Source organism: Macaca thibetana, chromosome 18 (genome assembly GCF_024542745.1).
Source record: "Macaca thibetana thibetana isolate TM-01 chromosome 18, ASM2454274v1, whole genome shotgun sequence".
In the NCBI taxonomy this organism is placed as follows: domain Eukaryota; kingdom Metazoa; phylum Chordata; class Mammalia; order Primates; family Cercopithecidae; genus Macaca; species Macaca thibetana.
This window is the reverse complement of record NC_065595.1, coordinates 18590281-18617786: the sequence shown is the minus strand read 5'-3', so window position 1 is coordinate 18617786 and position 27506 is coordinate 18590281. Positions and strand designations below refer to the sequence as shown.

The window sequence follows — 27506 nt, the reverse complement described above, 5'->3', positions numbered from 1 at the left end:
ATTAAAATAACAATACTATTTTGGTATACGTCACAGGTTCCCCTACTATGTGGTATGCCTCAAGTAAACAATAATACGTTGCTAACCATAACTAGTAACTGTAAATAAGGGAAATGCTCAAATTTTTGAATTACTGGGTTTCCCTTCTTCTTTTTTTTTTTTTTGTTTGTTTGAGACAGGGTCTCACTCTGTCACCCAAGCTGGGGTGCAGTGGCACAATCATGGCTCACTGCAGGCTTGACTTCTTGGGCTCAAGCAATCCTTCCACCTCACCATCCTAACTAGCTGGGACTATGTGTATGTGCCACCACAGCCACCTAATTTTTGCGTTGTTGTTTGTTTGAGACAGGGTCTCTCTCTGTCGCTCCAGCTGGAGTGCAATGGCATGCTCATGGCTCACTGCAGCCTGTAGTCCCAGCTACTCAGGAGCATGAGGTGGAAGGACAGCTTGAGCCCAGGAGGTCGAGGCTGCAGTGAGCCATGATCGTGCCGCAGCCACCTATTTTTGCTGCTGTTGTTGTTTTGCTTTGTTGTTGTAGAGACAAGGTCTCCCTATGTTTTCCAGGCTGGTCTCAAACTCCTGAGCTCAAGCGATACTCCCACCTCAGCCTCCCAAAGGCCTAGGATTACAGGTGTGAGCCACCGCAACCAGCTTTATTGTTTCTTTAGTACGAAAACTCTATTCAAACAAGCAACCAGAAAAAGAACTTTGGGGGTTCTCAATATTTTAATGTTATCTTATGTCTTAAAATAATGTCTGAGATAATTCTAAATAATAAAATAATATTTACGTCAGATTATCACAATATAGTTTAGACTTTATTACAAGCCATATGTTTTAAAAAGTCTATTAACAACTCTGTCTCTGAAAGAAATCTCAAAATGTGTTTTCTTCAGCTCCCTCACCTGCAGAAGAGATGAAGCCTCTTAAGACAGAGTACTGTTTTTCACTGTCATTACTAAAACGATATCCATGTTTAATCAAAATACATATCAATTTTGCCAAGGTCACTCTGATTTCTCTTCTGAACTTATAAGCTGCCAGAAAATGGAATTAAGAAAAGGGTCAATAAGTTGGGTAGATGGACAAATCACATATAATAAATACTTTAGAGGCCACTGACTGCTCAGTCTATGGCTTTGGAATAACATTCACTCAGATATCTGCTCCACGCCCATCTTCCCACTTTGTCATTAATAATGTCATATAAAATTGAAACAAAAATTATGCTTTTGATTTATTTCCCTTAGGCCTATTATTTGTCTAAGAAGCACATACTTTTTCAAAAAGAGAAATTGAGCTGAATTGATAGAATTGGGTCTTTAGGAAACCACACTGATTACTACCCAGTACCTTGGGTCTTTTTAGCTTTTAAGTAATCAATCAATCAATTTTCAGTCCCTTAACTTAGATGCTTGAAGTATAATTTGAAATATATAATTTTCAGGATGTTCTTTATTCTGAGTGAGCATGATGTGCCATTTTCTAGTCTTCTGCATATCTTCTGTCTTACAAGAAGAAGAAGCAATTGTTTAGAGTCCATTCTCTTCTTAGGCAGGTCACAAAGAACAAAAATTCTGTATTTCGTCAAATCTGAGATGTCATGAATTATAAATCTCATCATTATTTTATGGGTTATTGAAGAAAAGTTCTTGCCAATTTAAATAATACAATGCTTTCTTATTTCTTAGTGTCTATAAAGCACTCTTGTAGGCACAGTTAGACAAATTTGTTTCACCAGTGTTAGATTCACTCCATGCTGCTGTTTCCATGCCGTTCTCCCTATACAATAACTCTTGTTTCAATGCCAAATCATAATATAATATTTTAAAAGACATTTTAGAAGGCAATAAAGCTCAACACGTGCAGTACCAACAATGTGCAGAACTCCACTGAAGTACAACATGAACAGCTTGGACTAGGTCTGCCTTGCATGGGCAATAATGCCTGCTGCTTATCAAGATCCCTTTGCCTCCCATTGACACTAGAGCAACTGTAAGGTATTATCAATTGGAGAAGCAATGCTATTTCTAAAATATTAAAATATCTAAAACTGTGCATCTTAAACTACTGAAATACATTAATAAAATCTGTATATACTATCACTCAATCAGTAAATGTTAATACTCACATTGAGAAACGTTTTGTACTGTTCAATGTAACAATTTATTTTAGGTTTTTGCTACCCTTTGAGTTTCTGGTTTTGCTAGGCACCGGGGAATAAAAATCTGACTAAGTCATAGCTTTTGCCCTTGAGTATGGGGAGTGGGATCAACACAGAAAGAAATATCTGTAATACGAAAGAAAAGCTATAAAGGAAGTATAATAATGTACTGTGAGAACAAAGAAGGGAATATTTAATTCTTCTTAATTAGTAATTAAAGTTGCATTACCATTTTGTGCCATAATTTTCATGATTCAATTTTTTACGATATAATGGCTTTTTGTTTTTGTATCCTCTAACTTGAAGAAATTTCTTGAATTTGGAAACTGGGTTCTCAGATATTATTGGTTTTTTATTTTCTATTATGAATACAGAAACAAATAATTATTTGATATTTAAAATAAAAAACACAAACTATTCAAGAGGGAAAAGCCAAAACTCATATTATCAAGTGTGGGCAATTTAAATTTTAAGAGTTGAGCATAGTGGTTGCAGCTTCTTGGGAGGGAGGTGGGAGCATCTCTTAAGCCTAGGAGTTTGAGACCAGTCTGGGCAACATAAGCCAGAGTTTGTCTCAGTAAATAAATAAATAATGAACTTTAGAGTATTGAGGGCAATGTTTCATTTCCAACAATGTGGAAGTGAGGGAGACAATAATCTTAAATAGTTTAGAAGTCTTAAGTAACTTACTTTAAAAGAACTTCAATAATAATTAAAAACTCACTCTAGTGCTTTCAACAGATGCTGGAACAATCGAATACCATTTGCAAAAAAATAAAGAAATAAGCCTCAGTTATACACCCACAAAAAAACCTCAAAATGAATCATGCACCTAAATGTGAAAACCTAAAACTATAAAATTTGTAAAAGGAAACATAGGAGAAAATCTTTGTAATCCTGATTGGACAAAGATTTCTTCCATGTTACACCAGAATCCCAACCCACGAAAGAAAAAGTAAGACTTCATTGAAGTTAAGAATTTCTGCTCTTCAAAGGACACTGTTGTGGCCAGATGGCTGAATAGGAAAAACTCTGGTCTGCAGCTACCAGCGAGATCAACGCAGAAGGCAGGTGATATCTGCATCTCCAACTGAGGTACCCGGCTCATCTCAATGGGACTGGTTAGACAGTGGGTGCAGCCCACAGAGGGTGAACTGAAGCAGGGTGGGGTGTCGCCTCACCTGGGAAGCGCGGAGGGTGAGGGAACTCCCTCTACTAGCCAAGGGAAGCCATGGGGGACTGTGCTGTGAAGAAAAGTGCACTCCAGCCCAGATATTACGCTCTTCCCATGGTCTTTGCAACTGGCAGACCAGGAGACTCCCTAGGGTGCCTACGCCTCCAGGGCCCTGGATTTCAAGCATAAAACCAGGCGGCAATTTGGGCAGACCCTGAGCTAGCTGCAGGTTTTTGTTTTTGTTTTTGTTTTTCTTTTTTGGAAAGAAACCCCAGTGGTGCCTGGAATGCCAGTGAGACAGAACTATTCACTTCCGTTTCCAGTGGATCCCACCCCCATGGAGCCCAGCAAGCTGAAATCCACTGGCTTGAAATTCTCGCTGCCAGCTCAGCAGTCTGCAGTCGACCTGGAATGCTGGAGCTTGGTGGAGGGAGGGGGGTCCGCCATTACTGAGGATTGCATAGGCAGTTTTCCCCTCACAGTGTAAACAAAGCCACCAGGAAGTTCAAACTGGGCAGAGCCCACTACAGCTCTGCAAAGCCACTGTAGCCAGACTGCCTCTCCAGATTTCTCCTCTCTGGGCAGGGCATCTCTGAAAGAAAGGCAGCAGCCCTAGTCAGGGACTTATAGATAAAACTCCCATCTTCCTGGGAAAGAACACCTCGGGGAAGGGGCAGCTATGGGTGCAGCTTCAGCAGACTTAAACATTCTGCCTGCTGGCTCTGAAGAGAGCAGCAGATCTCCCAGCACAGCACTCAAGCTCTAAGGGGCAGACTGCCTCCTCTAGTGGGTCCTTGACCCCCATGCCTCCTGACTGGGAGACACCTCTGAGAGAGGTCAACAGACACCTCATACAGGAGATCTCCAACTGGCATCCAGCAGGTGCCCCTCTGGGAAGAAGCTTCCAGAGGAAGGATCAGATAGCAATCTTTGCTGTTCTGCAGCCTCTGCTGGTGATACCCAGGCAAACAGGGTCTGGAGTGGACCTCCAGCAAACTCCAACAGACCCGCAGCAGAGGGAACTGACTGTCAGAAGGAAAACTAACAAACAGAAAAGAATAGCATCAATATCAACAAAAAGGACGTCCACACAGAAACCCCATCCAAAGGTCACCAACATCAAGGACCAAAGGTAGATAAATCCATGAAGATGAGGAAAAACCAGCACAAAAAGGCAGAAAATCCCAAAAACCAGAACATCTCTTCTCCAAAGGATTACAACTCCTCACCAGCAAGGGAACAAAACTGGACACAGAATGAGTTTGCAAATTGACAGAAGTGGACTTCAGAAGGTGGGTAATAACAAACTCTTCCAAGCTAAAGGAGCATGTTCTAACCCAATGTAAGAAAGTTAAAACCTTGAAAAAAAAAAAGAGGAATTGCTAACTAGAATAAATAGTTTAGAGAAGAACATAAATGACCTGATGACGCTGAAAAACACAGCGTGAGAACTTTGTGAAGCATACACAAGTATCAACAGCCAAATCGATCAAGCAGAAGAAAGGATATCAGAGATTGAAGATCAACTTAATGAAAAAAGCATAAAGACAAGATTAGAGAAAAAAGAATTAAAAGGAATGAACAAAAGCCTCCCAGAAATATGGGACTATGTGAAAAAACCAAACCTACATTTGATTGGTGTACCTGAAAGTGACGGGCAGAAAGGAACCAAGTTGAAAACACTCTTCAGGGTATTATCCAGGACCAACCTAGCAAGACAGGTCAATATTCAAATTCAGGAAATACAGAGACCACCACAAAGATCCTCCTCAAGAAGAGCAACCCCAAGACACATAATCATCAGATTCACCAAGGTTGAAATGAATGAAAAAATGTTAAGGGCAGCCAGAGAGAAAGATCAGGTTACCCACAAAGAGAAGCCCATCAGACTAACAGCAGATCTCTTTGCAGAAACCCTACAAGCCAGAAGACAGTGGGAGCCAACATTCAACATTCTTAAAAAAAAGAATTTTCAACCCAGAATTTCATATCCAGCCAAACTAAGCTTCATAAGCAAAGGAGAAATAAAATCCTTTATAGACAAGCAAATGCTAAGAGATTTTGTCACTACCAGGCCTGCCTTACAAGAACTCCTGAAGGAAGCACAAAATACAGAAGGGAAAAACCCATAACAGCCACTGCAAAAACATAGCAAATTGTAAAAACCATTGACACTATGAAGAAACTGCATCAACTAACAGGCAAAATAATCAGCTGGCATCATAATGACAGGATCAAACTCACACATAACAATAAAAACCTTAAATGTAAATGGGCTAAATGCCCCAATTAAAAGACACAGACCAGCAAATTGGACAAAGAATCAAGACCTATCAGTGTGCTGTATTCAGGAGACCCATCTCACATGCAAAGACACACATAGGCTCAAAATAAATGGATGGAGAAATATTCACCAAGCAAATGGAAAGCGAAAAATAAAAAAAAAACAGGAGTTGCATTCCTAGTCTCTGATAAAACAGACTTTAAACCAACAAAGATAAAAAAAAAGACAAAGAAGGGCATTACATAATGGTAAAGGTATCAATGCAACAAGAAGAGCTAACTATCCTAAATGTATACGCACCCAATACAGGAACACCCAGATTCATAAAGCAAGTTCTTAGAGACTTACAAAGAGACTTAGACTCCCACACAATAATAGCAGGAGACTTTAACACCCAGTCAACATTAGACAAATCAACGAGATAGAAAATTAACAGGAATATTCAGGACCTGAACTCAGCTCTGGACCAAGCAGACCTAATAAACATCTACAGAACTCTCCACCCCAAATCAACAGAACATACATTCTTCTCAGCACCACATCGACAATCTAAAATTGACCACATAACTGGAAGTAAAACACTCCTCAGCAAATGCAAAAGAATGGAAATCATAACAAACAGTCTCTCAGACCACAGTGCAATCAAATTAGAACTCAGGATTAAGAAACTCACTCAACACACACACAACTACATGGAAACTGAACAATCTGCTCCTGAATGACTACTGGGTAAATAACAAAATTAAGGCATAAATATAGTTCTTTGAAACCAGAACAACATACCAGAATCTCTGGGATACAGCTAAAACAGTGTTTAGAGGGAAATTTATAGCACTAAATGCCCACAGGAGAAAGTGAGAAAGATCTAAAATCAACACCCTAACATGACAATTAAAAAAACTAGAGAAGCAAGAGCAAACAAATTCAAAAGCTAGCAGAAGACAAGAAGTAACTAAGATCAGACCAGAACTGAAGAGACAGAAAATTCTTCAAAAAATCAGTGAATCCAGGGGCTTGTTTTTTGAAAAGATTAACAAAATAGACAGACTGCTAGCAAGACTAATAAAGAAGAAAAGAGAGAAGAATCAAATAGATGCAATAAAAAATGATAAAGGGGATATCACCACTGATCCCACAGAAATACAAACTACCATCAGAGAATACTATACACACCACTATGCAAATTAAATAGAAAATCTAGAAGAAATTGATAAATTCCTGGACATATACACCCTCCCAAGACTAAACCGGAAGAAGTCGAATCCCTGAATAGATCAACAACAAGTTATGAAATTGAGGCAGTAATTAATAGTCTACCAACCAAAAAAACCCCAGTACCAGATAGATTCACAGCCGAATTCTACCAGAGGTACAATGAGGAGGTGGTAGCATTCCTTCCAAAACTATTCCAAACAGTAGAAAAAGAGGAACTCCACCCTAACTCATTTTATGAGGTCAGGATCATCCTGATACCAAAGCCTGGCACAGACACAGCAAAAAAAGAAAATTTCCAGCCAATAACCCTAATGAACATTGATGTGAAAATCCTCAATAAAATACTGGCAAACCAAATCCAGCAGCACATCAAAAACCTTATCCTCCACGATCAAGTTGGCTTCATCCCTGGGATGCAAGGCTGGTTCAACATACACAAATCAACAAATGTAATCCATCACATAAACACAACCCATGACGAAAACCACATGACTATCTCAATAGATGCAGAAAAGACCTTCAACAAAATTCAACACCCCTTCATGCTAAAAACTCTCAATAAGCTAGGTATTGATGGAACCTATCTCAAAATAGTAAGAGTCATTTATGACAAACCCACAGCCAATATCAAACTGAATGGGCAAAAACTGGAAGCATTGCCTTTGAAAACTGGCCCAAGACAAGGATGCCCTCTCTCACCACTCCTATTCAACATATTGGAAGTTCTGGACAGGGCAATCAGGCAAGAGGAAGAAATAAAGGGTATTCGAACAGGAAAAGAGGAAGTCAAACTGTACTTGTTTGCAGATGACATGATTGTATATTTAGAAAGCCCCATCATCTCAGCCCAAAATCTCCTTAAGCTGACACGCAACTTCAGCAAAGTCTCGGAATACAAAATCAATGTGCAAAAATCAGAAGAATTCCTATACACCAATAATAGATAAAACAGAGAGCCAAATCATGAGTGAACTCTCATTCACAATCGCTACAAAGAGAATAAAATAGCTAGGAAGCCAACTTACAAGGGATGTGAAGGACCTCTTCAAGGAGAACTGCAAACCACTGCTCAAGGAAATGAGAGGACACAAACAAATGAAAAAACATTCCATGCTCATGGATAGGAAGAATCAATATCGTGAAAATGGCCATACTGCCCAAAGTAACTTACAGATTCAATGCTATCCCCATCAAGCTACCATTGACTTTCTTCACAAAATTAGAAAAAACTACTTTAAATTTCATATGGAATCAAAAAAGAGCCTATATAGCCAAAACAAGCCTAAGCAAAAAGAACAAAGCTGGAGGCATCACAGTACCTGACTTCAAACTACACTACAAGGCTACAGTAACCAAAACAACATGGTGCTGGTACCAAAATATAGACCAATGGGACAGAACAGAAGCCTCAGAAATAATGCCACTCATCTACAACCATCTGATCTTTGACAAACCTGACAAAAACAATCAATGGGGAAAGGATTTCCTATTTAATAAATGGTATTGGGAAAACTGGCTACCCATAGGCAGAAAACTGATACTGGACCCCTTCCTTACACCTTATACAACATTAACTCAAGATGGATTAAAAACTTAAATATAAGACCTAAAACCATAACAACTCTAGAAGAAAACCTAGGCAATACCATTCAGGACATAGGCATGGGCAAAGACTTCATGACTAAAACACCAAATGCAATGGCAACAAAAGCGAAAATTGACAAATGGGATTGAATTAAACAAAAGAGCTTCTGCACAGCAAAAGAAACAATCATCAGAGTCAACAGGCAACCTACAGAATGGGAGAAAATTTCTGCAATCTATCCATCTGACAAAGATCTAATATCAAGAATCTACAAGGAACTTAAACAAATTTACAAGAAAAGAAAACAACCCCATCAAAAAGTGGGTGAAGGATATGAACAGACACTTCTCAAAAGAAGACATTTATGCAGCCAACAGACATACGAAAAAAAGCTCATCATCACTGATTATTAGAGAAATGCAAATCAAAACCATATTAAGGTACCATCTCATGCCAGTTAGAATGGCGATCATTAAAAAAGTCAGGAAACTATAGATGCTGGAAAGGATGTGGAGAAATAGGAATGCTTTTTTACACTGTTGGTGGGAGTGTAAATTAGTTCAACCATTGTGGAAAACAGTGTGGTGATTCCTCAAGGATCTAGAACCAGAATTACCATATGACCCAGCAATCTCACTACTGGGTATATACCCAAAGGATTATAAATCATTCTACTATAAAGACACATGCACACGTATGTTTATTGCAGCACTGTTCACAATAGCAAAGACTTGGAACCAACCCAAATGCCCAACAATGATAGACTGGATAAAGAAAATATGGGGCGGAGCAAAATGGCCGAATAGGAACAGCTCCAGTCTCCAACTCCCAGCGCGAGTGACACAGAAGACCGGTGATTTCTGCATTTTCAACTGAGGTACTGGGTTCATCTCACTGGGGAGTGCCGGACGATCGGTGCTGGTCAGCTGCTGCAGCCCAACCAGAGAGAGCTGAAGCAGGGCGAGGCATCACCTCACCTGGGAAGTGCAAGGGGAAAGGGAATCCCTTTTCCTAGCCAGGGGAACTGAGACACACAACACCTGGAAAATCGGGTAACTCCCACCCCAATACTGCGCTTTAAGCAAACAGGCACACCAGGAGATCATATCACACACCTGGCCGGGAGGGTCCCACGCCCACGGAGCCTCCCTCATTGCTAGCACAGCAGTCTGCCACCTCGCGGCAAGGCAGCAGCGAGGCTGGGGGAGGGGCGCCCGCCATTGCTGAGGCTTAAGTAGGTAAACAAGCCCTGGGAAGATCGAACTGGGTGGAGCTCACAGCAGTTCAAGGAAACTTGCCTGTCTCTGTAGACTCCACCTCTGGGGACAGGGCACAGTAAACAACAACAAAAGCCAAAAGCAGCAGAAACCTCTGCAGACGCAAACGACTCTGTCTGACAGCTTTGAAGAGAGCAGTGGATCTCCCAACACGGAGGTTGAGATCTGAGAAGGGACAGACTGCCTGCTCAAGTGGGTCCCTGACCCCTGAGTAGCCTAATTGGGAGACATCCCCCACTAGGGGCAGTCTGACACCCCACACTTCACAGGGTGGAGTACACCCCTGAGAGGAAGCCTCCAAAGCAAGAATCAGACAGGTACACTCGCTGTTCAGCAATATTCTATCTTCTGCAGCCTCTGCTGCTGACACCCAGGCAAACAGGGTCTGGAGTGGACTTCAAGCAATCGCCAACAGACCTACAGCTGAGGGTCCTGACTGTTAGAAGGAAAACTATCAAACAGGAAGGACACGTACACCAAAACCCCATCAGTACATCACCATCATCATCAAAGACCAGAGGCAGATAAAACCACAAAGATGGGGAAAAAGCAGGGCAGAAAAGCTGGAAATTCAAAAAATAAGAGTGCATCTCCCCCAGCAAAGGAGCGCAGCTCATCGCCAGCAACGGATCAAAGCTTGACGGAGAATGACTTTGACGAGATGAGAGAAGAAGGCTTCAGTCCATCAAACTTCTCAGAGCTAAAGGAGGAATTACGTACCCAGCGCAAAGAAACTAAAAATCTTGAAAAAAAAGTGGAAGAATTGATGGCTAGAGTAATTATTGCTAGAAGGTCATAAACAAAATGAAAGAGATGAAAACCATGACACGAGAAATACGTGACAAATGCACAAGCTTCAGTAACCGACTCGATCAACTGGAAGAAAGAGTATCAGCGATGGAAGCTCAAATGAACGAAATGAAGCGAGAAGAGAAACCAAAGGAAAAAAGAAGAAAAAGAAATGAACAAAGCCTGCAAGAAGTATGGGATTATGTAAAAAGACCAAATCTACGTCTGATTGGGGTGCCTGAAAGTGAGGGGGAAAATGGAGCCAAGTTGGAAAACACTCTTCAGGATATCATCCAGGAGAACTTCCCCAACCTAGTAGGGCAGGCCAACATTCAAATCCAGGAAATACAGAGAACGCCACAAAGATACTCCTCGAGAAGAGCAACTCCAAGACACATAATTGCCAGATTCACCAAAGTTGAAATGAAGGAAAAAATCTTAAGGGCAGCCAGAGAGAAAGGTCGGGTTACCCACAAAGGGAAGCCCATCAGACTAACAGCAGATCTCTCGGCAGAAACTCTACAAGCCAGAAGAGAGTGGGGGCCAATATTCAACATTCTTAAAGAAAACAATTTTCAACCCAGAATTTCATATCCAGCCAAACTAAGTTTCATAAGTGAAGGAGAAATAAAATCCTTTACAGATAAGCAAATGCTTAGAGATTTTGTCACCACTAGGCCTGCCTTACAAGAGACCCTGAAGGAAGCACTAAACATGGAAAGGAACAACCGGTACCAGCCATTGCAAAACCATGCCAAAATGTAAAGACCATTTAGGCTAGGAAGAAACTGCATCAACTAACGAGCAAAATAACCAGTTAATATCATAATGGCAGGATCAAGTTCACACATAACAATATTAACCTTAAATGTAAATGGACTAAATGCTCCAATTAAAAGACACAGACTGGCAAACTGGATAAAGAGTCAAGACCCATCAGTCTGCTGTATTCAGGAGACCCATCTCACACGCAGAGACATACATAGGCTCAAAATAAAGGGATGGAGGAAGATTTACCAAGCAAATGGAGAACAAAAAAAAGCAGGGGTTGCAATACTAGTCTCTGATAAAACAGACTTTAAACCATCAAAGATCAAAAGAGACAAAGAAGGCCATTACATAATGGTAAAAGGATCAATTCAACAGGAAGAGCTAACTATCCTAAATATATATGCACCCAATACAGGAGCACCCAGATTCATAAAGCAAGTTCTTAGAGACTTACAAAGAGACTTAGACTCCCATACAACAATAATGGGAGACTTCAACACTCCACTGTCAACATTAGACAGATCAACGAGACAGAATGTTAACAAGGATATCCAGGAATTGAACTCAGCTCTGCAGCAAGCAGACCTAATAGACATCTATAGAACTCTCCACCCCAAATCAACAGAATATACATTCTTCTCAGCACCACATCGCACTTATTCCAAAACTGACCACATAATTGGAAGTAAAGCACTCCTCAGCAAATCTACAAGAACAGAAATTGTAACAAACTGTCTCTCAGACCACAGTGCAATCAAACTAGAACTCAGGACTAAGAAACTCAATCAAAACCGCTCAACTACATGGAAACTGAACAACCTGCTCCTGAATGACTACTGGGTACATAACGAAATGAAGGCAGAAATAAAGATGTTCTTTGAAACCAATGAGAACAAAGATACAACATACCAGAATCTCTGGGACACATTTAAAGCAGTGTATAGAGGGAAATTTATAGCACTAAATGCCCACGAGAGAAAGCAGGAAAGATCTAAAATTGACACTCTAACATCACAACTAAAAGAACTAGAGAAGCAAGAGCAAACGCATTCAAAAGCTAGCAGAAGGCAAGAAATAACTAAGATCAGAGCAGAACTGAAGGAGATAGAGACACAAAAAACCCTCCAAAAAAATCAATGAATCCAGGAGTTGGTTTTTTGAAAAGATCAACAAAATTGACAGACCGCTAGCAAGACTAATAAAGAAGAAAAGAGAGAAGAATCAAATAGACGCAATAAAAAATGATAAAGGGGATATCACCACCGACCCCACAGAAATACAAACTACCATCAGAGAATACTATAAACACCTCTACGCAAATAAACTAGAAAATCTAGAAGAAATGGATAATTTCTTGGACACTTACACTCTTCCAAGACTAAACCAGGAAGAAGTTGAATCCCTGAATAGACCAATAGCAGGCTCTGAAATTGAGGCAATAATTAATAGCCTACCAACCAAAAAAAGTCCAGGACCAGATGGATTCACAGCTGAATTCTACCAGAGGTACAAAGAGGAGCTGGTACCATTCCTTCTGAAACTATTCCAATCAATAGAAAAAGAGGGAATCCTCCCTAACTCATTTTATGAGGCCAACATCATCCTGATACCAAAGCCTGGCAGAGACACAACAAAAAAAGAGAATTTTAGACCAATATCCCTGATGAACATCGATGCAAAAATCCTCAATAAAATACTGGCAAACCGGATTCAGCAGCACATCAAAAAGCTTATCCACCATGATCAAGTGGGCTTCATCCCTGGGATGCAAGGCTGGTTCAACATTTGCAAATCAATAAACATAATCCAGCATATAAACAGAACCAAAGACAAGAACCACATGATTATCTCAATAGATGCAGAAAAGGCTTTTGACAAAATTCAACAGCCCTTCATGCTACAAACGCTCAATAAATTCGGTATTGATGGAACGTACCTCAAAATTATAAGAGCTATTTATGACAAACCCACAGCCAATATCATACTGAATGGGCAAAAACTGGAAAAATTCCCTTTGAAAACTGGCACAAGACAGGGATGCCCTCCCTCACCACTCCTATTCAACATAGTTTTGGAAGTTCTGGCTAGGGCAATCAGGCAAATCAAGGGTATTCAGTTAGGAAAAGAAGAAGTCAAATTGTCCCTCTTTGCAGATGACATGATTGTATATTTAGAAAATCCCATTGTCTCAGCCCAAAATCTCCTTAAGCTGATAAGCAACTTCAGCAAAGTCTCAGGATACAAAATTAATGTGCAAAAATCACAAGCATTCGTATACACCAGTAACAGACAAACAGAGAGCCAAATCATGAATGAACTTCCATTCACAATTGCTTCAAAGAGAATAAAATACCTAGGAATCCAACTTACAAGGGATGTAAAGGACCTCTTCAAGGAGAACTACAAACCACTGCTCAGTGAAATAAAAGAGGACACAAATAAATGGAAGAACATACCATGCTCATGGATAGGAAGAATCAATATCGTGAAAATGGCCATACTGCCCAAGGTTATTTATAGATTCAATGCCATCCCCATCAAGCTACCAATGAGTTTCTTCACAGAATTGGAAAAAACTGCTTTAAAGTTCATATGGAACCAAAAAAGAGCCCGCATCTCCAAGACAATCCTAAGTCAAAAGAACAAAGCTGGAGTCATCACGCTACCTGACTTCAAACTATATATACTACAAGGCTACAGTAACCAAAACAGCATGGTACTGGTACCAAAACAGAGATATAGACCAATGGACAGAACAGAGTCCTCAGAAATAATACCACACATCTACAACCATCTGATCTTTGACAAACCTGAGAGAAACAAGAAATGAGGAAAGGATTCCCTATTTAATAAATGGTGCTGGGAAAATTGGCTAGCCATAAGTAGAAAGCTGAAACCGGATCCTTTCCTTACTCCTTATACGAAAATTAATTCAAGATGGATTAGAGACTTAAATGTTAGACCTAATACCATAAAAACCCTAGAGGAAAACCTAGGTAGCACCATTCAGGACATAGGCATGGGCAAAGACTTCATGTCTAAAACACCAAAAGCAACGGCAGCAAAAGCCAAAATTGACAAATGGGATCTCATTAAACTAAAGAGCTTCTGCACAGCAAAAGAAACTGCCATCAGAGTGAACAGGCAACCTACAGAATGGGAGAAAATTTTTGCAATCTACTCATCTGACAAAGGGCTAATATCCAGAATCTACAAAGAACTCAAACAAATTTACAAGAAAAAATCAAACAACCCCATCAAAAAGTGGGCAAAGGATATGAACAGACATTTCTCAAAAGAAGACATTCATACAGCCAACAGACACATGAAAAAATGCTCATCATCACTGGCCATCAGAGAAATGCAAATCAAAACCACAATGAGATACCATCTCACACCAGTTAGAATGGCGATCATTAAAAAGTCAGGAAACAACAGGTGCTGGAGAGGATGTGGAGAAATAGGAATGCTTTTTTACACTGTTGGTGGGATTGTAAACTAGTTCAACCATTATGGAAAACAGTATGGCGATTCCTCAAGGATCTAGAACTAGATGTACCATATGACCCAGCCATCCCATTACTGGGTATATACCCAAAGGATTATAAATCATGCTGCTATAAAGACACATGCACACGTATGTTTATTGTGGCACTATTCACAATAGCAAAGACTTGGAATCAACCCAAATGTCCATCAGTGACAGATTGGATTAAGAAAATGTGGCACATATACACCATGGAATACTATGCAGCCATCAAAAAGGATGAGTTTGTGTCCTTTGTAGGGACATGGATGCAGCTGGAAACCATCATTCTTAGCAAACTATCACAAGAACAGAAAACCAAACACCGCATGTTCTCACTCATAGGTGGGAACTAAACAATGAGATCAGTTGCACTCGGGAAGGGGAACATCACACACCGGGGCCTATCATGGGGAGGGGGAGGGGGAGGGATTGCATTGGGAGTTATACCTGATGTAAATGACGAGTTGATGGGTGCTGACCAGTTGATGGGTGCAGCACAGCAACATGGCACAAGTATACATATGTAACAAACCTGCACGTTATGCACATGTACCCCAGAACTTAAAGTATAATAATAAAAAATAATTAAAAAAAAAAGAAAAAGAAAATATGGCACATACACAATATGGAATACTGTGCAGCCATAAAAAAGGATGTGTTCATGTCCTTTCAGGGACATGGATGAAACCATCATTCTCAGCAAGCTAACATATGAACAGAAAACTAAACACTGCATGTTCTCACTTATAAGTGGGAGGTGAACAATGAGAACACATGGACCCAGGGAGGGGAACATCACACACCAGGGCCTGTCGCGGGGTGGGGGGCTAGGAGAGGGATAGCATTAGGAGAAATACCTAATGTAGACGACAGGTTGATAGGTGCAGCAAACCACCATGGCACGTGTATATCTATTTAACAAACCTGCACGTTCTGCACATGTATCACAGAACTTAATGTATAATAGTAATTTTTAAAAAGGACACTGTTAAGAGAATGAAAAGACAAATCACAGATTAGGAGAAAATATTTGCAAATCGTATGTCTGATAATGGACTTGAATAAAGAATATACAAAGACCTCTTCAAGAAGACATAGAAAGATGCATCACGAGGCAGTAAGGAAGTGCAAATCAGAACCACAATGAGATACCACTTTACACATACTATGATACATAAAAATTTTTAAACTGGCAAAACCAAGTGCTGACAAAGATGTGGAGAAACTAGAGCTTTCATACACTCCTGGTGGGAATTCAAACTGGTACTGCCTTTCTGAAAATTCATCTGGAAGTTTCTTGTAAAGTTAAAAATATATTTACAATCCTACAACTCCACTCCTGGGTATTTACCCCAGTGGAATGAAATTTTATGCTCACACAAAAACCCTGTATGCAAATATTTATAGCAGGTTTATTCATAACTGTCAGAAATTGGAAAAAAACACAAATGTTATCTCTAGTGAAGAATGAATAAATCAACTGTTGTATATCCATACAATAGAATACTACTTGGAAATAAAAAAGAACAAACTCACCGGGCATAGTGGCTCACGCCAGTAATCCCAGCACTTTCGGAGGCCAAGGCCGAGATGGGCCTATCACCTGAGGTCAAGAGTTCAAGACCAGCCTGGCCAACATAGTGAAACTCTGCCTCCACTAAAAATATAAAAATTAGCCAGGCGTGGTGGCACACACCTGTAGTCCCAGCTACTTGGGAGGCTGAGGCAAGAGAATCGCTTGAACCTGGGAGGCAGAGGTTGTAGTGAGCCCAGATCACGCCACTGCACTGCAGCCTGGGTGACAGAGTGAGACTGTCTCAAAAACAAAAACAAAAACAAAAACAAAAGACTCCTCACTCATGCAACATGGATGAATCTCAAATGCTAAGTGAAAGAAACCTAACTCAAAAGATTACATACTGGGCCGGGCGCGGTGGCTCAAGCCTGTAATCCCAGCACTTTGGGAGGCCGAGACGGGCGGATCACGAGGTCAGGAGATCGAGACCATCCTGGCTAACACGGTGAAACCCCGTCTCTACTAAAAAATACAAAAAACTAGCCGGGCGAGGTGGCGGGCGCCTGTAGTTCCAGCTACTCGGGAGGCTGAGGCAGGAGAATGGCGTAAACCCGGGAGGCGGAGCTTGCAGTGAGCTGAGATCCGGCCACTGCACTCCAGCCTGGGCGGCAGAGCGAGACTCCGTCTCAAAAAAAAAAAAAAAAAAAAAAAAAAAAAAAGAAAGAAAAAAAAAAAAGATTACATACTGAATGTAATTTATATGACATTATATGACATTCTTGCAATAAAAACAGAACATAAATCAGTGTTTGCCAGGGGCTGGGTGGCAGGGGAGAGGTTGACTACAAAGGGTCACAGAGTGAGGGTCACGGGGGTGATGAAACAGCTCTACAGCTTGATTATTGCTGTAGACACATGATTCAATACACTACTCAAAACCTGCAAATTTTATACTAAAAATGAAATTTTAATGTATGTATGTAAATATATAAATGTATGTAAATATCTTATTTTTTAAAACATACAAATTTCACACAAAATTAGAAAAACGATTTAAAATTAAAAGGAAAACAAGTTTTGCCTAGCTCAAACCTAACATGAACAATATTGTCCACAACTGTGTTACAAATACATAAAGAATTTTAAGAGCGTATAAATGTAATTTATCAGGAAAGAAAAATGTTTCGATTTAGGGAGCAAGCATTAAGTGAACTGGTAAAATAGTCCTTCAAACATATCATTAATCTGACTGGCAGATTTCCCTGTTTGCGAAAACCTTGCCTTTTCAATGACAACTAGGAAGGCAGGCTGGCTGGTGGAGATGGCTTCGTTTTGAATCGGGCTTCTTGGTTTGGATGGAAATGGCTGGCGACCCACAAAACAAGAAGCACTATGTCTGGCACTAAGTAAATAGTAAATAAGCAGTAACCCAGCAACAGTAACAAAACAAAAAAAACCTTATTAAAATTTGAAAATAACAATTATTATGAATGTATTATTACATGTACCCTGAAAATACATAAATCTATTAAGTATCCATTTTTAATGTAATTTTTTTGAGACAGGGTGTCTCTCCGTCACTCAGGCTAGAGTGCAGTGGTGCCACCACAGCTCACTCTAAACTGAGCTCAAACCATCCTCCTGCCTCTGCCTCCCAAATAGCTGGGATTACAGGCACATGCCACCATGCCCAGCTAATTTTTTGTATTTTTGGTAGAGATGTGGGTCTTGGCTGGTCTCCAAATCCTAACCTCAAGAGATCCTCCCACCTCTGCTTCCTACAATGTTGGGCTTACAGGCATGAACTACTGCTCCTGGCCAAAAAGTTGATTTTTTTTTTTTTAAGAAAGAAAAGAACAAATCTAGTTAAAGCAACACCAGAGATACTTTTTTCTGAAAAGCAAAGCAGTTGTTTAAATGGGTACATGCCTCTCTCTAACATGAAATGTGCTGCCATTCAACATATTTTATGAAAAAAACTGATGTTTAGCTAGAAAAATGTAAGTTATTACTTAAAAGTTGACATACAACTTTTAAGTTCTAGTAACTGCTTTGCTATCCACTGTTATTTTGTAGGACTTAACATTCCGAGATTTTTTTAAAATATTGATGTTCTGAAATACTTGTTGCTTGAAACACACATGTTCATCAGCTTTAAACAAAAATAGATTATTCTTCAGAAATGGCATTTTAAGTTCATGCTCTGCCCTGGAGCACTGTATTTATTTTGAAAATTATAAAAAAAAATTCTGAAGACAGGAATAAACCAAAAAAGAGAACAACCAAAAAATTATATTTTATGCGATGGAATTTTATAGACAAAATTAAAGTCCTTGATGATGAGCTGTAACCACATCAGCGTACACCAGGCTTCTGAGCTTCCTGAGTCTTGGGTTCTTCAACTCTAAAAGGTCAAATAAGGATTTTAAAAGGGATTGTTGGTCAGGTGTGGTGGCTCATGTCTGTAAACCCAGCACTTTGGAAGGTTGACCTTGAGGGTGGATCATCTGAGGTCAGGAGTTCGAGAATGGCCTGACCAACATGGCGAAACCCCATCTCCACTAAAAATACAAAATTAGGAAGGTATGGTGGCACATGCCTGTAATCCCAGCTATTTGGGAGGCTGAGGCAGGAGAATCACTTGAACTTGGGAAGTGGAGGCTGCAGTGAGCTGAGATCACACCATTGCACTCTAGCCTGAGACTCCATCTCAAAAAGTAATAGTAACAATAAAAGGGATCGTGTATGATGAACTAAATATACAAACATTGATCTGACACAGCACCTCAGAACCTTGTGTGACAGTTTCTTGTAAATAATCAATATTGCGTTTGTACTCAAGAATAATTTTTTTAAGGAAAAAAACAAAAGCCTAGGCCTCAGTTGCATGAATATTCTAGAAGGAAGGAAGGAAGGAAGGAAGGAAGGAAGGAAGGAAGGAAGGAAGGAAGGAAGGAAGGAAGGAAGGAAGGAAGGAAGGAAGGAAGGAAGGAAGGGAGGGAGGGAGGGAGGGAGGGAGGGAGGGAGGGAGGGAGGGAGGGAGGGAGGGAGGGAGGGAGGGAGGGAGGGAGGGAAAGAAAGAGAGAGAAAGAATAGATATATGGAATATATACGGAAGTTTGTGTTTGGAAAACAAACTTGCTCTTAATTGTTGTCAAGTCTTTTCAAATGAGCAAGTACCTCTAAAGATAAGGTGACCAACTGTCCTGGTTTGTCTGGAACAGAATAGAGTCCTAGGAAATGAAACTCTTCATTTTATAACTGAGACAGTCCCAGGCAAATTGGGCCCACGACTGAGGGCATTCTTAGGATCTCTCTAAAGACCAGGCTGATTGAAGAGTAGACAAGTTAAAGCCAAGTTTGCCCAGAATAATAGGGCAAACTATTATCAAACTGGCTTCCTTAACTGTATCTGCAGTGACTGACATCTTACCTTCTTTACCCAAAGTGTTGAAACTGACATTAAGACCAAGAACTACAGAAAAAGACAAAGATTTCCCTTCTTTCCCCTTTACCTTTTTCCCACTTAATGAATTGGAGAATTTTCCCACCGACCATCAATACTGGGCATCCTTTTGAACCTTGACATATTTTGAATCTTGAACCTCAGTGGCAAATCAACTTTCCTGTCATTACTTTTCAGCCCCTGAGTTTTGAAAGCAAGAAAAGCTACACCTTAAAGGTGGAGGGAGCCAATCCTCACCTAGAGATGCGTTTTCTGAACTTGGGCCCATTTCAGGACACAACAACAGTGCACATCAGTGTGGAAGACGTGGACGAGCCCCCCGTGTTTGAACCTGGCTTTTACTTTGTGGAGGTGCCTGAGGATGTGGCGATTGGAACAACCATACAGATCATTTCTGCCAAGGACCCAGATGTGACCAACAACTCAATCAGGTTTTCCAACAGATTTCACCTTTTCCTTATATGCTGGACTCTTCCCTTCCCCTGTATGTAATTTTCTAGCACTTTTCCCTTTGTGTCTTTCTTCTCTAACCCATTTCTGGAGACTCTTCTCTTTGAGTTTTTTGTGTGTTTTTTTTTTTTTTTTCTTTAAATAACATGGCCTTGTCAGGTTATTTAGAAGTAAAGTGTAATTATGTCTACAACTCACTTTCAATTGGTTCAGACACACACACACACATACACACACACACCCTTTAGTTCTCAATCATGGTCCTGTTGACATTTGGGGGTGGATAATTCTGTGTTGTTGTGGAAGGGTCCTCCTGTGCAATGAACCATGTTTAGCAGCATCTCTGGCCTTTACCCGCGAAATGCAGTAGCACTCTCTGAGTTGTAACCACCTAAAATGTCCCCAGGTATTGCCAAATGTCCAGGGAAGTGATGCAAAATCACCCCAGGTTGAGAACTAGTGATTCAGATAAAGTATAATCAGACACACAGATGTCAAAATGTTAAAATCCGTTGACTCTCAGTGGTAAACAAAAAGGAAATCATTATGCATTCTTCCATCTTTTATGAATCTTTGACATGTTTTACTTTTTAAAACTGGGGAAAATAATATATACTATATATATTCCACATACTATAGAAAGAGCAGACATAGAAACTACTACTGTTGCCAGTGACTTCAACGCCTTGTAGACTGGCCAGATAGACGGGTCTTTGTATGGCAATATCACATATCTCTCTCTCCAAAGCATGTTTTGGAATTAAAGATTCTAACCAAGATGCTTCCTTTCAAGAAGATAAGAACTACTCTTACAGTCATGGCCATCTCTCATCAACTGGAACCAAAGTACAAATAGCTGATGGACAGGTTGACACCACAACCTTCCAGAGCAGCTGCCAAACTTATCAAGTTTGACACAAAAGATCAGAATTCCAATGCTGCTGGAAGCCATCTGTCACATTAATTGTTGAAAGCCACACAGTAAATTGAATATGGGGCTATAGTGCAGGTAACATATTTTAAACATACCGCAGTTTATCAAATGCCTTTTCTGTCAGCTGGCTACTGCTCTCACCTACTGCTGTTTTGTATTTAATGAAAACGTGCTTCTGCAGTTTAACAGGAATGGCTTTCTCCAGAGAATAACTGTACTAGGGCAAATTCACTTCCTCTAACCAACCAGTAAACATTTTACATGTTCAGGCATTAAAATGGCAAAAACGATTTTGTTTGAATTCTGGTATTTGATTTTTTCAAAGGCAACTAATGTATTACATAACAACTTTAAAGATATATATTTCAACCTGAAGCTTTTTAAATATAAACTAGGATGGGGAGAGATTAGTGCAACCATATTATCCCCAAAGCAATCACAATGAAAACAAAACAGATTCTATTGTAAATGTGTATTTGCAGAAGCCAAGAGTATATACCTTCTGATCCTAATTTATTAATTATATATGTATTAATCCACCATAGGCTAATTAATCTATTCCTGTAACAGAAAACTGTATGAGAGAAACTTTAAAGAATAAAACTTTCACTACTGGCATGAAGTAAAATGAGGTAGACAAAATGAAGAAATCTTGTCTGACTAACAGAAAATGCTGCTTCAGATGATGGCCAATTGAAAACTAACAGTTGGCCAGCAGATGTGTTAGTATCAGGGAGGTTCATATTGGAGTGTCTGGCTACTCCACTAGAACCCAGGCAGGATGAATGCAAGAGCGAACAGGCCAGAGGCACAGGGCAGGGTCCACTGGGCTGTTCTGGGGCAGGACTGCAGATCCTGAGATAAAAATTGGTGAGAACAAGGCCACAAGGCCAGAGGTAACAAGACATGGCTCAGGCACAGGGGGCAACGCGAAATTCCAATGATCAGATCTAGGGAAAATTCTCCCTCTGCATTTTGGTTGCAAAGAAAGAGAGGAATTCCTATTGCTATGTATGAGGTTCCTGACTCTTTGTACTATCCAACGGCAACAAAGAATGGTCTCTGGACCCAAGAAGAACATTGGGGGTCCTAGACTCCGAGAGAGAAAAGCACCCAAAACTTAACTCTCTGGCTCTCATTTAAAAACCCATTTGGGAATTCCTTTCTTCTGTTATCTTTCACCAAACTGCTCTTCTTATCTTTATTTTTCAAATTAAAGTTACTTTTTTAAAAATAATGTGTATAGTTATATGCTGCATGGCTAATTCATCATCTGCATTTTTATTATAAAGAATGAGATTTACATTCCTAAAGAGAAAATATCTATTACATAATTCAAAAAATCAACACATCATCTGAAATTAAAATGTTACAGATAAAAGGCCATTTAACAAATTATTAGGACTTTTATGATCTCCTTTCTAGAAAGGTGATGGTGTGTTCAGGAATACATGCTGGTCCCCATTTACTTATAAGCCCCAAAACAAAATCTCCCGATTCAGTGACACGTACATGAAAAGACAATGTTTGGATCTGCTGAATTTTTAATACGTGCTCAAGGACTTTCCGGCAAGCAGGCTACTGAGCCATTTGGCAACTGAAAGAGGCTTCTGCTGATGTGGAAACTGCCTGCCCCCCAGTTCCTTCCTAGAATGTGTGTGGATTTAGCCAGCCTGCTCCTGACGCCCCACCTCCAAATTGCTCCCAAATTCAGAGGATGTCCTCAGCTAAGCAACAAGCAGGGAGCCCAGAAAGCACCAGCTACTGCCGGCTCTGGGTAGCTTTGTACCTGCATGATGCCGATTCAGCTCATAGGAGGTTAGAATGTAATGGTTAAGAAAAGAAAACCGCCTACATAATTCACGAGTGTGTCCCAATTTCCTCATTTTCCATCTGTATCTACACCTTTAATTTTTCTCCTGCCTCCTGAAAATTGACCCAGCATCCCATTCAGGGAAATAAAGGCTATCATTCCCTCAATTCAGGCCCCGTTGGGGAAATAGGAGAGGGATTACCCTCGATGAGGGAGGCTTCTCTGAGGAAGGCTCCTGGTGTGTCGCCCGGCAGTGCTGTCAGGGGTCCTGTGGGTTAGTTATTTCTATCACTCCCTCTCCCATGCCATCTGTGACATTTGCTACGGTGCCGTAGGTCTGAGTATAGAAAGCTGTTTTCTCATAGGCTGCCTTTCCCCTCGGCATCATGCCTGTAACCGGGAGAGTTGCCATTAGGGAGATAGCTCCAAGGACCACATGGCTGGCTCTCTGCATGTGTAGGAGCTGAAAGAGAAGACTGTCATGAGCCACTCAGTGTTTTTTTTTTTTTAAATTTTAGAGAAAATTCAATTCTTAAAATAGTAAACTTTAAAGTTAAATAACAATTTATGCTTAAAAAGTCAATTTTAAATGAACTCTGAAGCATGTGTTTTTCTTTATTAAAAAGGCAATTATTCGCTGTCACTCTGATATGGTTTAGCTCTGTGTCCCCCCACAAACCTCACCTTGAATTGTAATAATCCCCATGTGTCAAGGGCAGGACCAGGTAGAGATAACTGAATCATGGGGGCAGTTTCCCTCATGCTGTTCTCATGATAGTGAGTTCTCACGAGATCTGATGGTTTTATAAGGGGCTTCCCCCTTCCCTTGCACTCATTCTCTCTCCTACCACCATGTAACGGACATGTTTGCGTCCCTTTCCACTACACTTATAAGTTTGCTGAGGCCTTCCCAGCCATGCTGAACCGTGAGTCAAATAAGCCTCTTTCCCTATAAATACCCTGTCTTTGGTATGTCTTTATTAGCAGTGTGAGAACTGACTAATACACACTCTTACCTTTAAAAGACAAAGTCTTGTTTCCTTAGACAATCTCTTATAGACCATGTATCAGTAAGTAAGCCTGGTGGCTGGGAGCAGAAGCCTGCAGCCAGACTGCCTGGGCTTGATTGCCAGCACTGTGACCTCGGTCAACGGACCTAACCTCTCTACTCCTCACACTTCTTACCTGTAAAATGAGGACCATAATGGTGCCTACCTCGTGGTGTTATTGTAAAGATTAAATGAGTCCATATAGGTGGTGTGTGCTGAGCAGTGCCTGGCATAGAGTGAATGTTCCTTAAATAGGGTCACAGGCCGAGAGAAACATTAATTTTCTTCCTTAAATTTCCTAAGTCTTAGGGAGTCATAGCATAAATGATTCTGATTTCTCTAGCCTTTACTCATCAGCTTTCTCTTTAATTCCTAATTCCTAAATAGCCATCCTGAATCTCTGCAGAAAAAAATACATTATATTTGATACATTTTACCAATAGATATATATGCACAACTGTATACATGTATATGTGTATATATATACACACACACACACATATATAAAACAAAAGCTTTACATCAATACTTACCCGTATTGCATGTGATAGTCTGGCATGCATATGTTCTATTCTATTTCATTTTCTTTCTATGCTAATCATAACCCACCAAACTGATTTCACAATCCACTAACCTGCATCTGAAAAACAATGCACTATAGTAAAGAAACTGTTTATTTCCTCCAAAATTGCTGCTTCTCCATCTCCACAATGTTTAGATATGGATTGCAATAGCTGGCAACTTTAAAACAAATTTTGAACCCAATAAATTCCCCAGTCCCTATTTAAATAATTTGTAAGAACACAGTAGTTATAACTTTGAATATATGGCTTCAAATCAAACACAATAGTTATAACTCCATAAGGATGGCTATAAGTCTTAAACCCTGCAAATTATTCCTTGTGTAATTGCATAAAAGTGTCTTCAGCTGGTTGCAGTGGCTCATTCCTATAATCCCAGCTACTTGGAAGACTGAGGCAGGAAAATCACTTGAGGGTAGGAGTTTGAGGAGTTTGAGGCCAGCCTGGGAAATACAGCAAGACTCTGTCTTTTAAAATCCAAAAATACATATTTTAATTATCCAGGTGGGGTGGGACCTGCCTCTAGTCCCAACTACTCAGGAGGCTGAGATGGAAGGATTACTGGAGTCGAGGAGTTTGAGGCTGCAGTTAGTTTTTGGTCAGGCCACTGCACCACTCCAGCCTGGGTGACAAGGAGAGAACCCATTTCTAAAGAAAGGAAGAAAAAAGTGACTTCTGTAAGCCTCAGTTTCCTTATCTGTTGATTGAGATAATAACTACCTCCCAGAGATGTTGGAAAAATTTTAAAAGAAGCTGTATATTAAGTACATAGTAAAGTTTCTGATATTCAGCAAGTGGCAGCTATTATAATTACTGGTCTTTTAAAAATAGGGTTGTTTTCTTGTTATTGAGTTATTTATATATTTTGGATATTAACCCTTTATTCTCTGAAAAGAATATTTTCTCCCAATCTGTGGGTTGTCTCTTCACTCTGTTAGATTGTTTTCTTTGTTGTGCACACGTTTTTAGTTTGATACAATCCCATTTGTCTATTTTTGCTTTTGTATGTGCTTGTGGGGTCATATCCAAGAAAGCATTGCCCAGACCAACATTGTGGAGCTTTCCCCATAAGGTTTCTTCTAGTAGTTTGATGGTTTCAGGTCTTAACATTTAAGTCTTTAATCCATTTTAAGTTGATTCCTGTATAAGGTGTCAGATAAGGGTCCATTTCCATTCTTCTGCATGTGGATATCTAGTTTTTTCAACACTTTATTGGAGAGACTGTCCTTTCCCCATTATGTGTTCTTGGAACCTTTGTCAAAAATCAGTTAATTGACTGCAGACCTATGAGTTTATTTCTGAGCTCTCTATTTAGTTGGTTGATGGGTCTGTTTTAATTCCAGCTGTTTTAGTTACTATAGCTTTGTAATATTATTTCAAAATTAGGACAAATGACCCTGTTTAAAAAACGTGCAAAATGCCTGAACAGACATTTCTCAAAAGAAGACATACAAATGACCAACAGATACATGAAAAAATGCTCAACATCACTAATCATCAGGAAAACGCTAATTAAAACCTCAATATGAGATATCACCTCACACGTTAGAATGTCTGTTGTCAAAAACACGAAACATAAGTGTTGGCTGCGGTGTGTAGAAAAATGGAACCCTTGTACACTGTTGGTGAGAATGTTAGTACGGCCATTTTAGAAAACAGTATGGAGGTTCCTCAAAAAACTAAAAAGAGAATTACCATGTGATCCAACAATCCCATTTCTGGGTATATATCCAAAGGAACTGAAATTCGTATGTCAAAGAATGTCTCCACTTTCATATTCACTGCAGTATTATTCACAATAGCCAAGATACAGAAACAACCTCAGTGCCCATCAACAGATGAATGGGTAAAAATAATGTGGTATACATACATAATAGAATATTCATTTCAGCCTTAAATACTCAATTCAGCTTTAAAAAATAAAGAAATTCTGTCATTTGCAACATGGATGAGTCTAGATGACATTATGCTAAATTAGTCAAGCACAGAAAGACAAATACCACGTGATCTCAGTTATATGTAGAATGTAAGAAAGTCAAACTCATAGAAGTAGAGAGCCCAGTGCTGATTGCCAGAGGCTGGTGGGTAAACAGGGAAAAGAGTCAAAAGGTTCAATGCTACAGTAAGGGGTAGTAAGTTCCTGTGATCTACTGCACAGCATGGCAACTATAGTTCATAATAATGTATTGTATATTTCAAAATAGCTAAAAGATTTTAAATGGTATCACTGCAAAAAATAAATACATATGTGAGGTAATAGACATGTTAATTAGCCTGATTTGATCATTCTACAATGTATACATGTATCAAAATACCACACTGTACCCCATAAATATATATAATTATTACTTGTCAATTAAAAAAATAAAAATGACCGGACATGGTGGCTCACACCTGTAATCCCAGCACTTTGGGAGGCCGAGGCAGGCAGATCACTTTAGGTCAGGAGTTTGAGACCTGACTGGCCAATGTGGGAAAACCCTGTCTCTACTAAAAATATAAAAATTAGCCGGGGATGGTGGCAGGCACCTGTAATCCCAGCTACTCGGGAGGCTGAGGCAGGAGAATCCCTCGAACCCACTAGGTGGAGGCTACAGTGAGCTGAGATCATGCCACTGCACTCCAGCCTGGGCAAGAGAGCAAGACTCCACCTCAGAAGAAAAAAAGAATTAAAAAATAAAAATGATAAATATTACTTAGCCTTTACCAAGGACTACATAAGGTTCTCACTGATGGTTCTCAATCATGACCACATATCAAAATCCCTTATAGAGGGTTTTTAACATCCACATGCCTAAGCCTCCCTCCGTATTTGTTGAATCTTCCAGGATGGAGACCAGACGAGATAACACAGGTGAAATAACACAACAGAATTGGATTGCCAAATCAGGTTCAACAGGAAATATAG

At 39.9% G+C, this 27506-nt stretch overlaps 1 protein-coding gene across 2 annotated transcripts in view; it reads left to right on the top strand.

The window, feature by feature from the left end:
- Positions 1-27506, top strand: part of CDH20 (cadherin 20) — a 224947-nt gene that overhangs the window by 177596 nt on the left and 19845 nt on the right. For both annotated transcript variants that reach the window (XM_050767909.1, XM_050767910.1), the window contains one exon: positions 19949-20202. In XM_050767909.1, coding sequence (XP_050623866.1) covers positions 19949-20202 — 254 coding nt within the window. The remainder of the gene's footprint in view (positions 1-19948; positions 20203-27506) is intronic.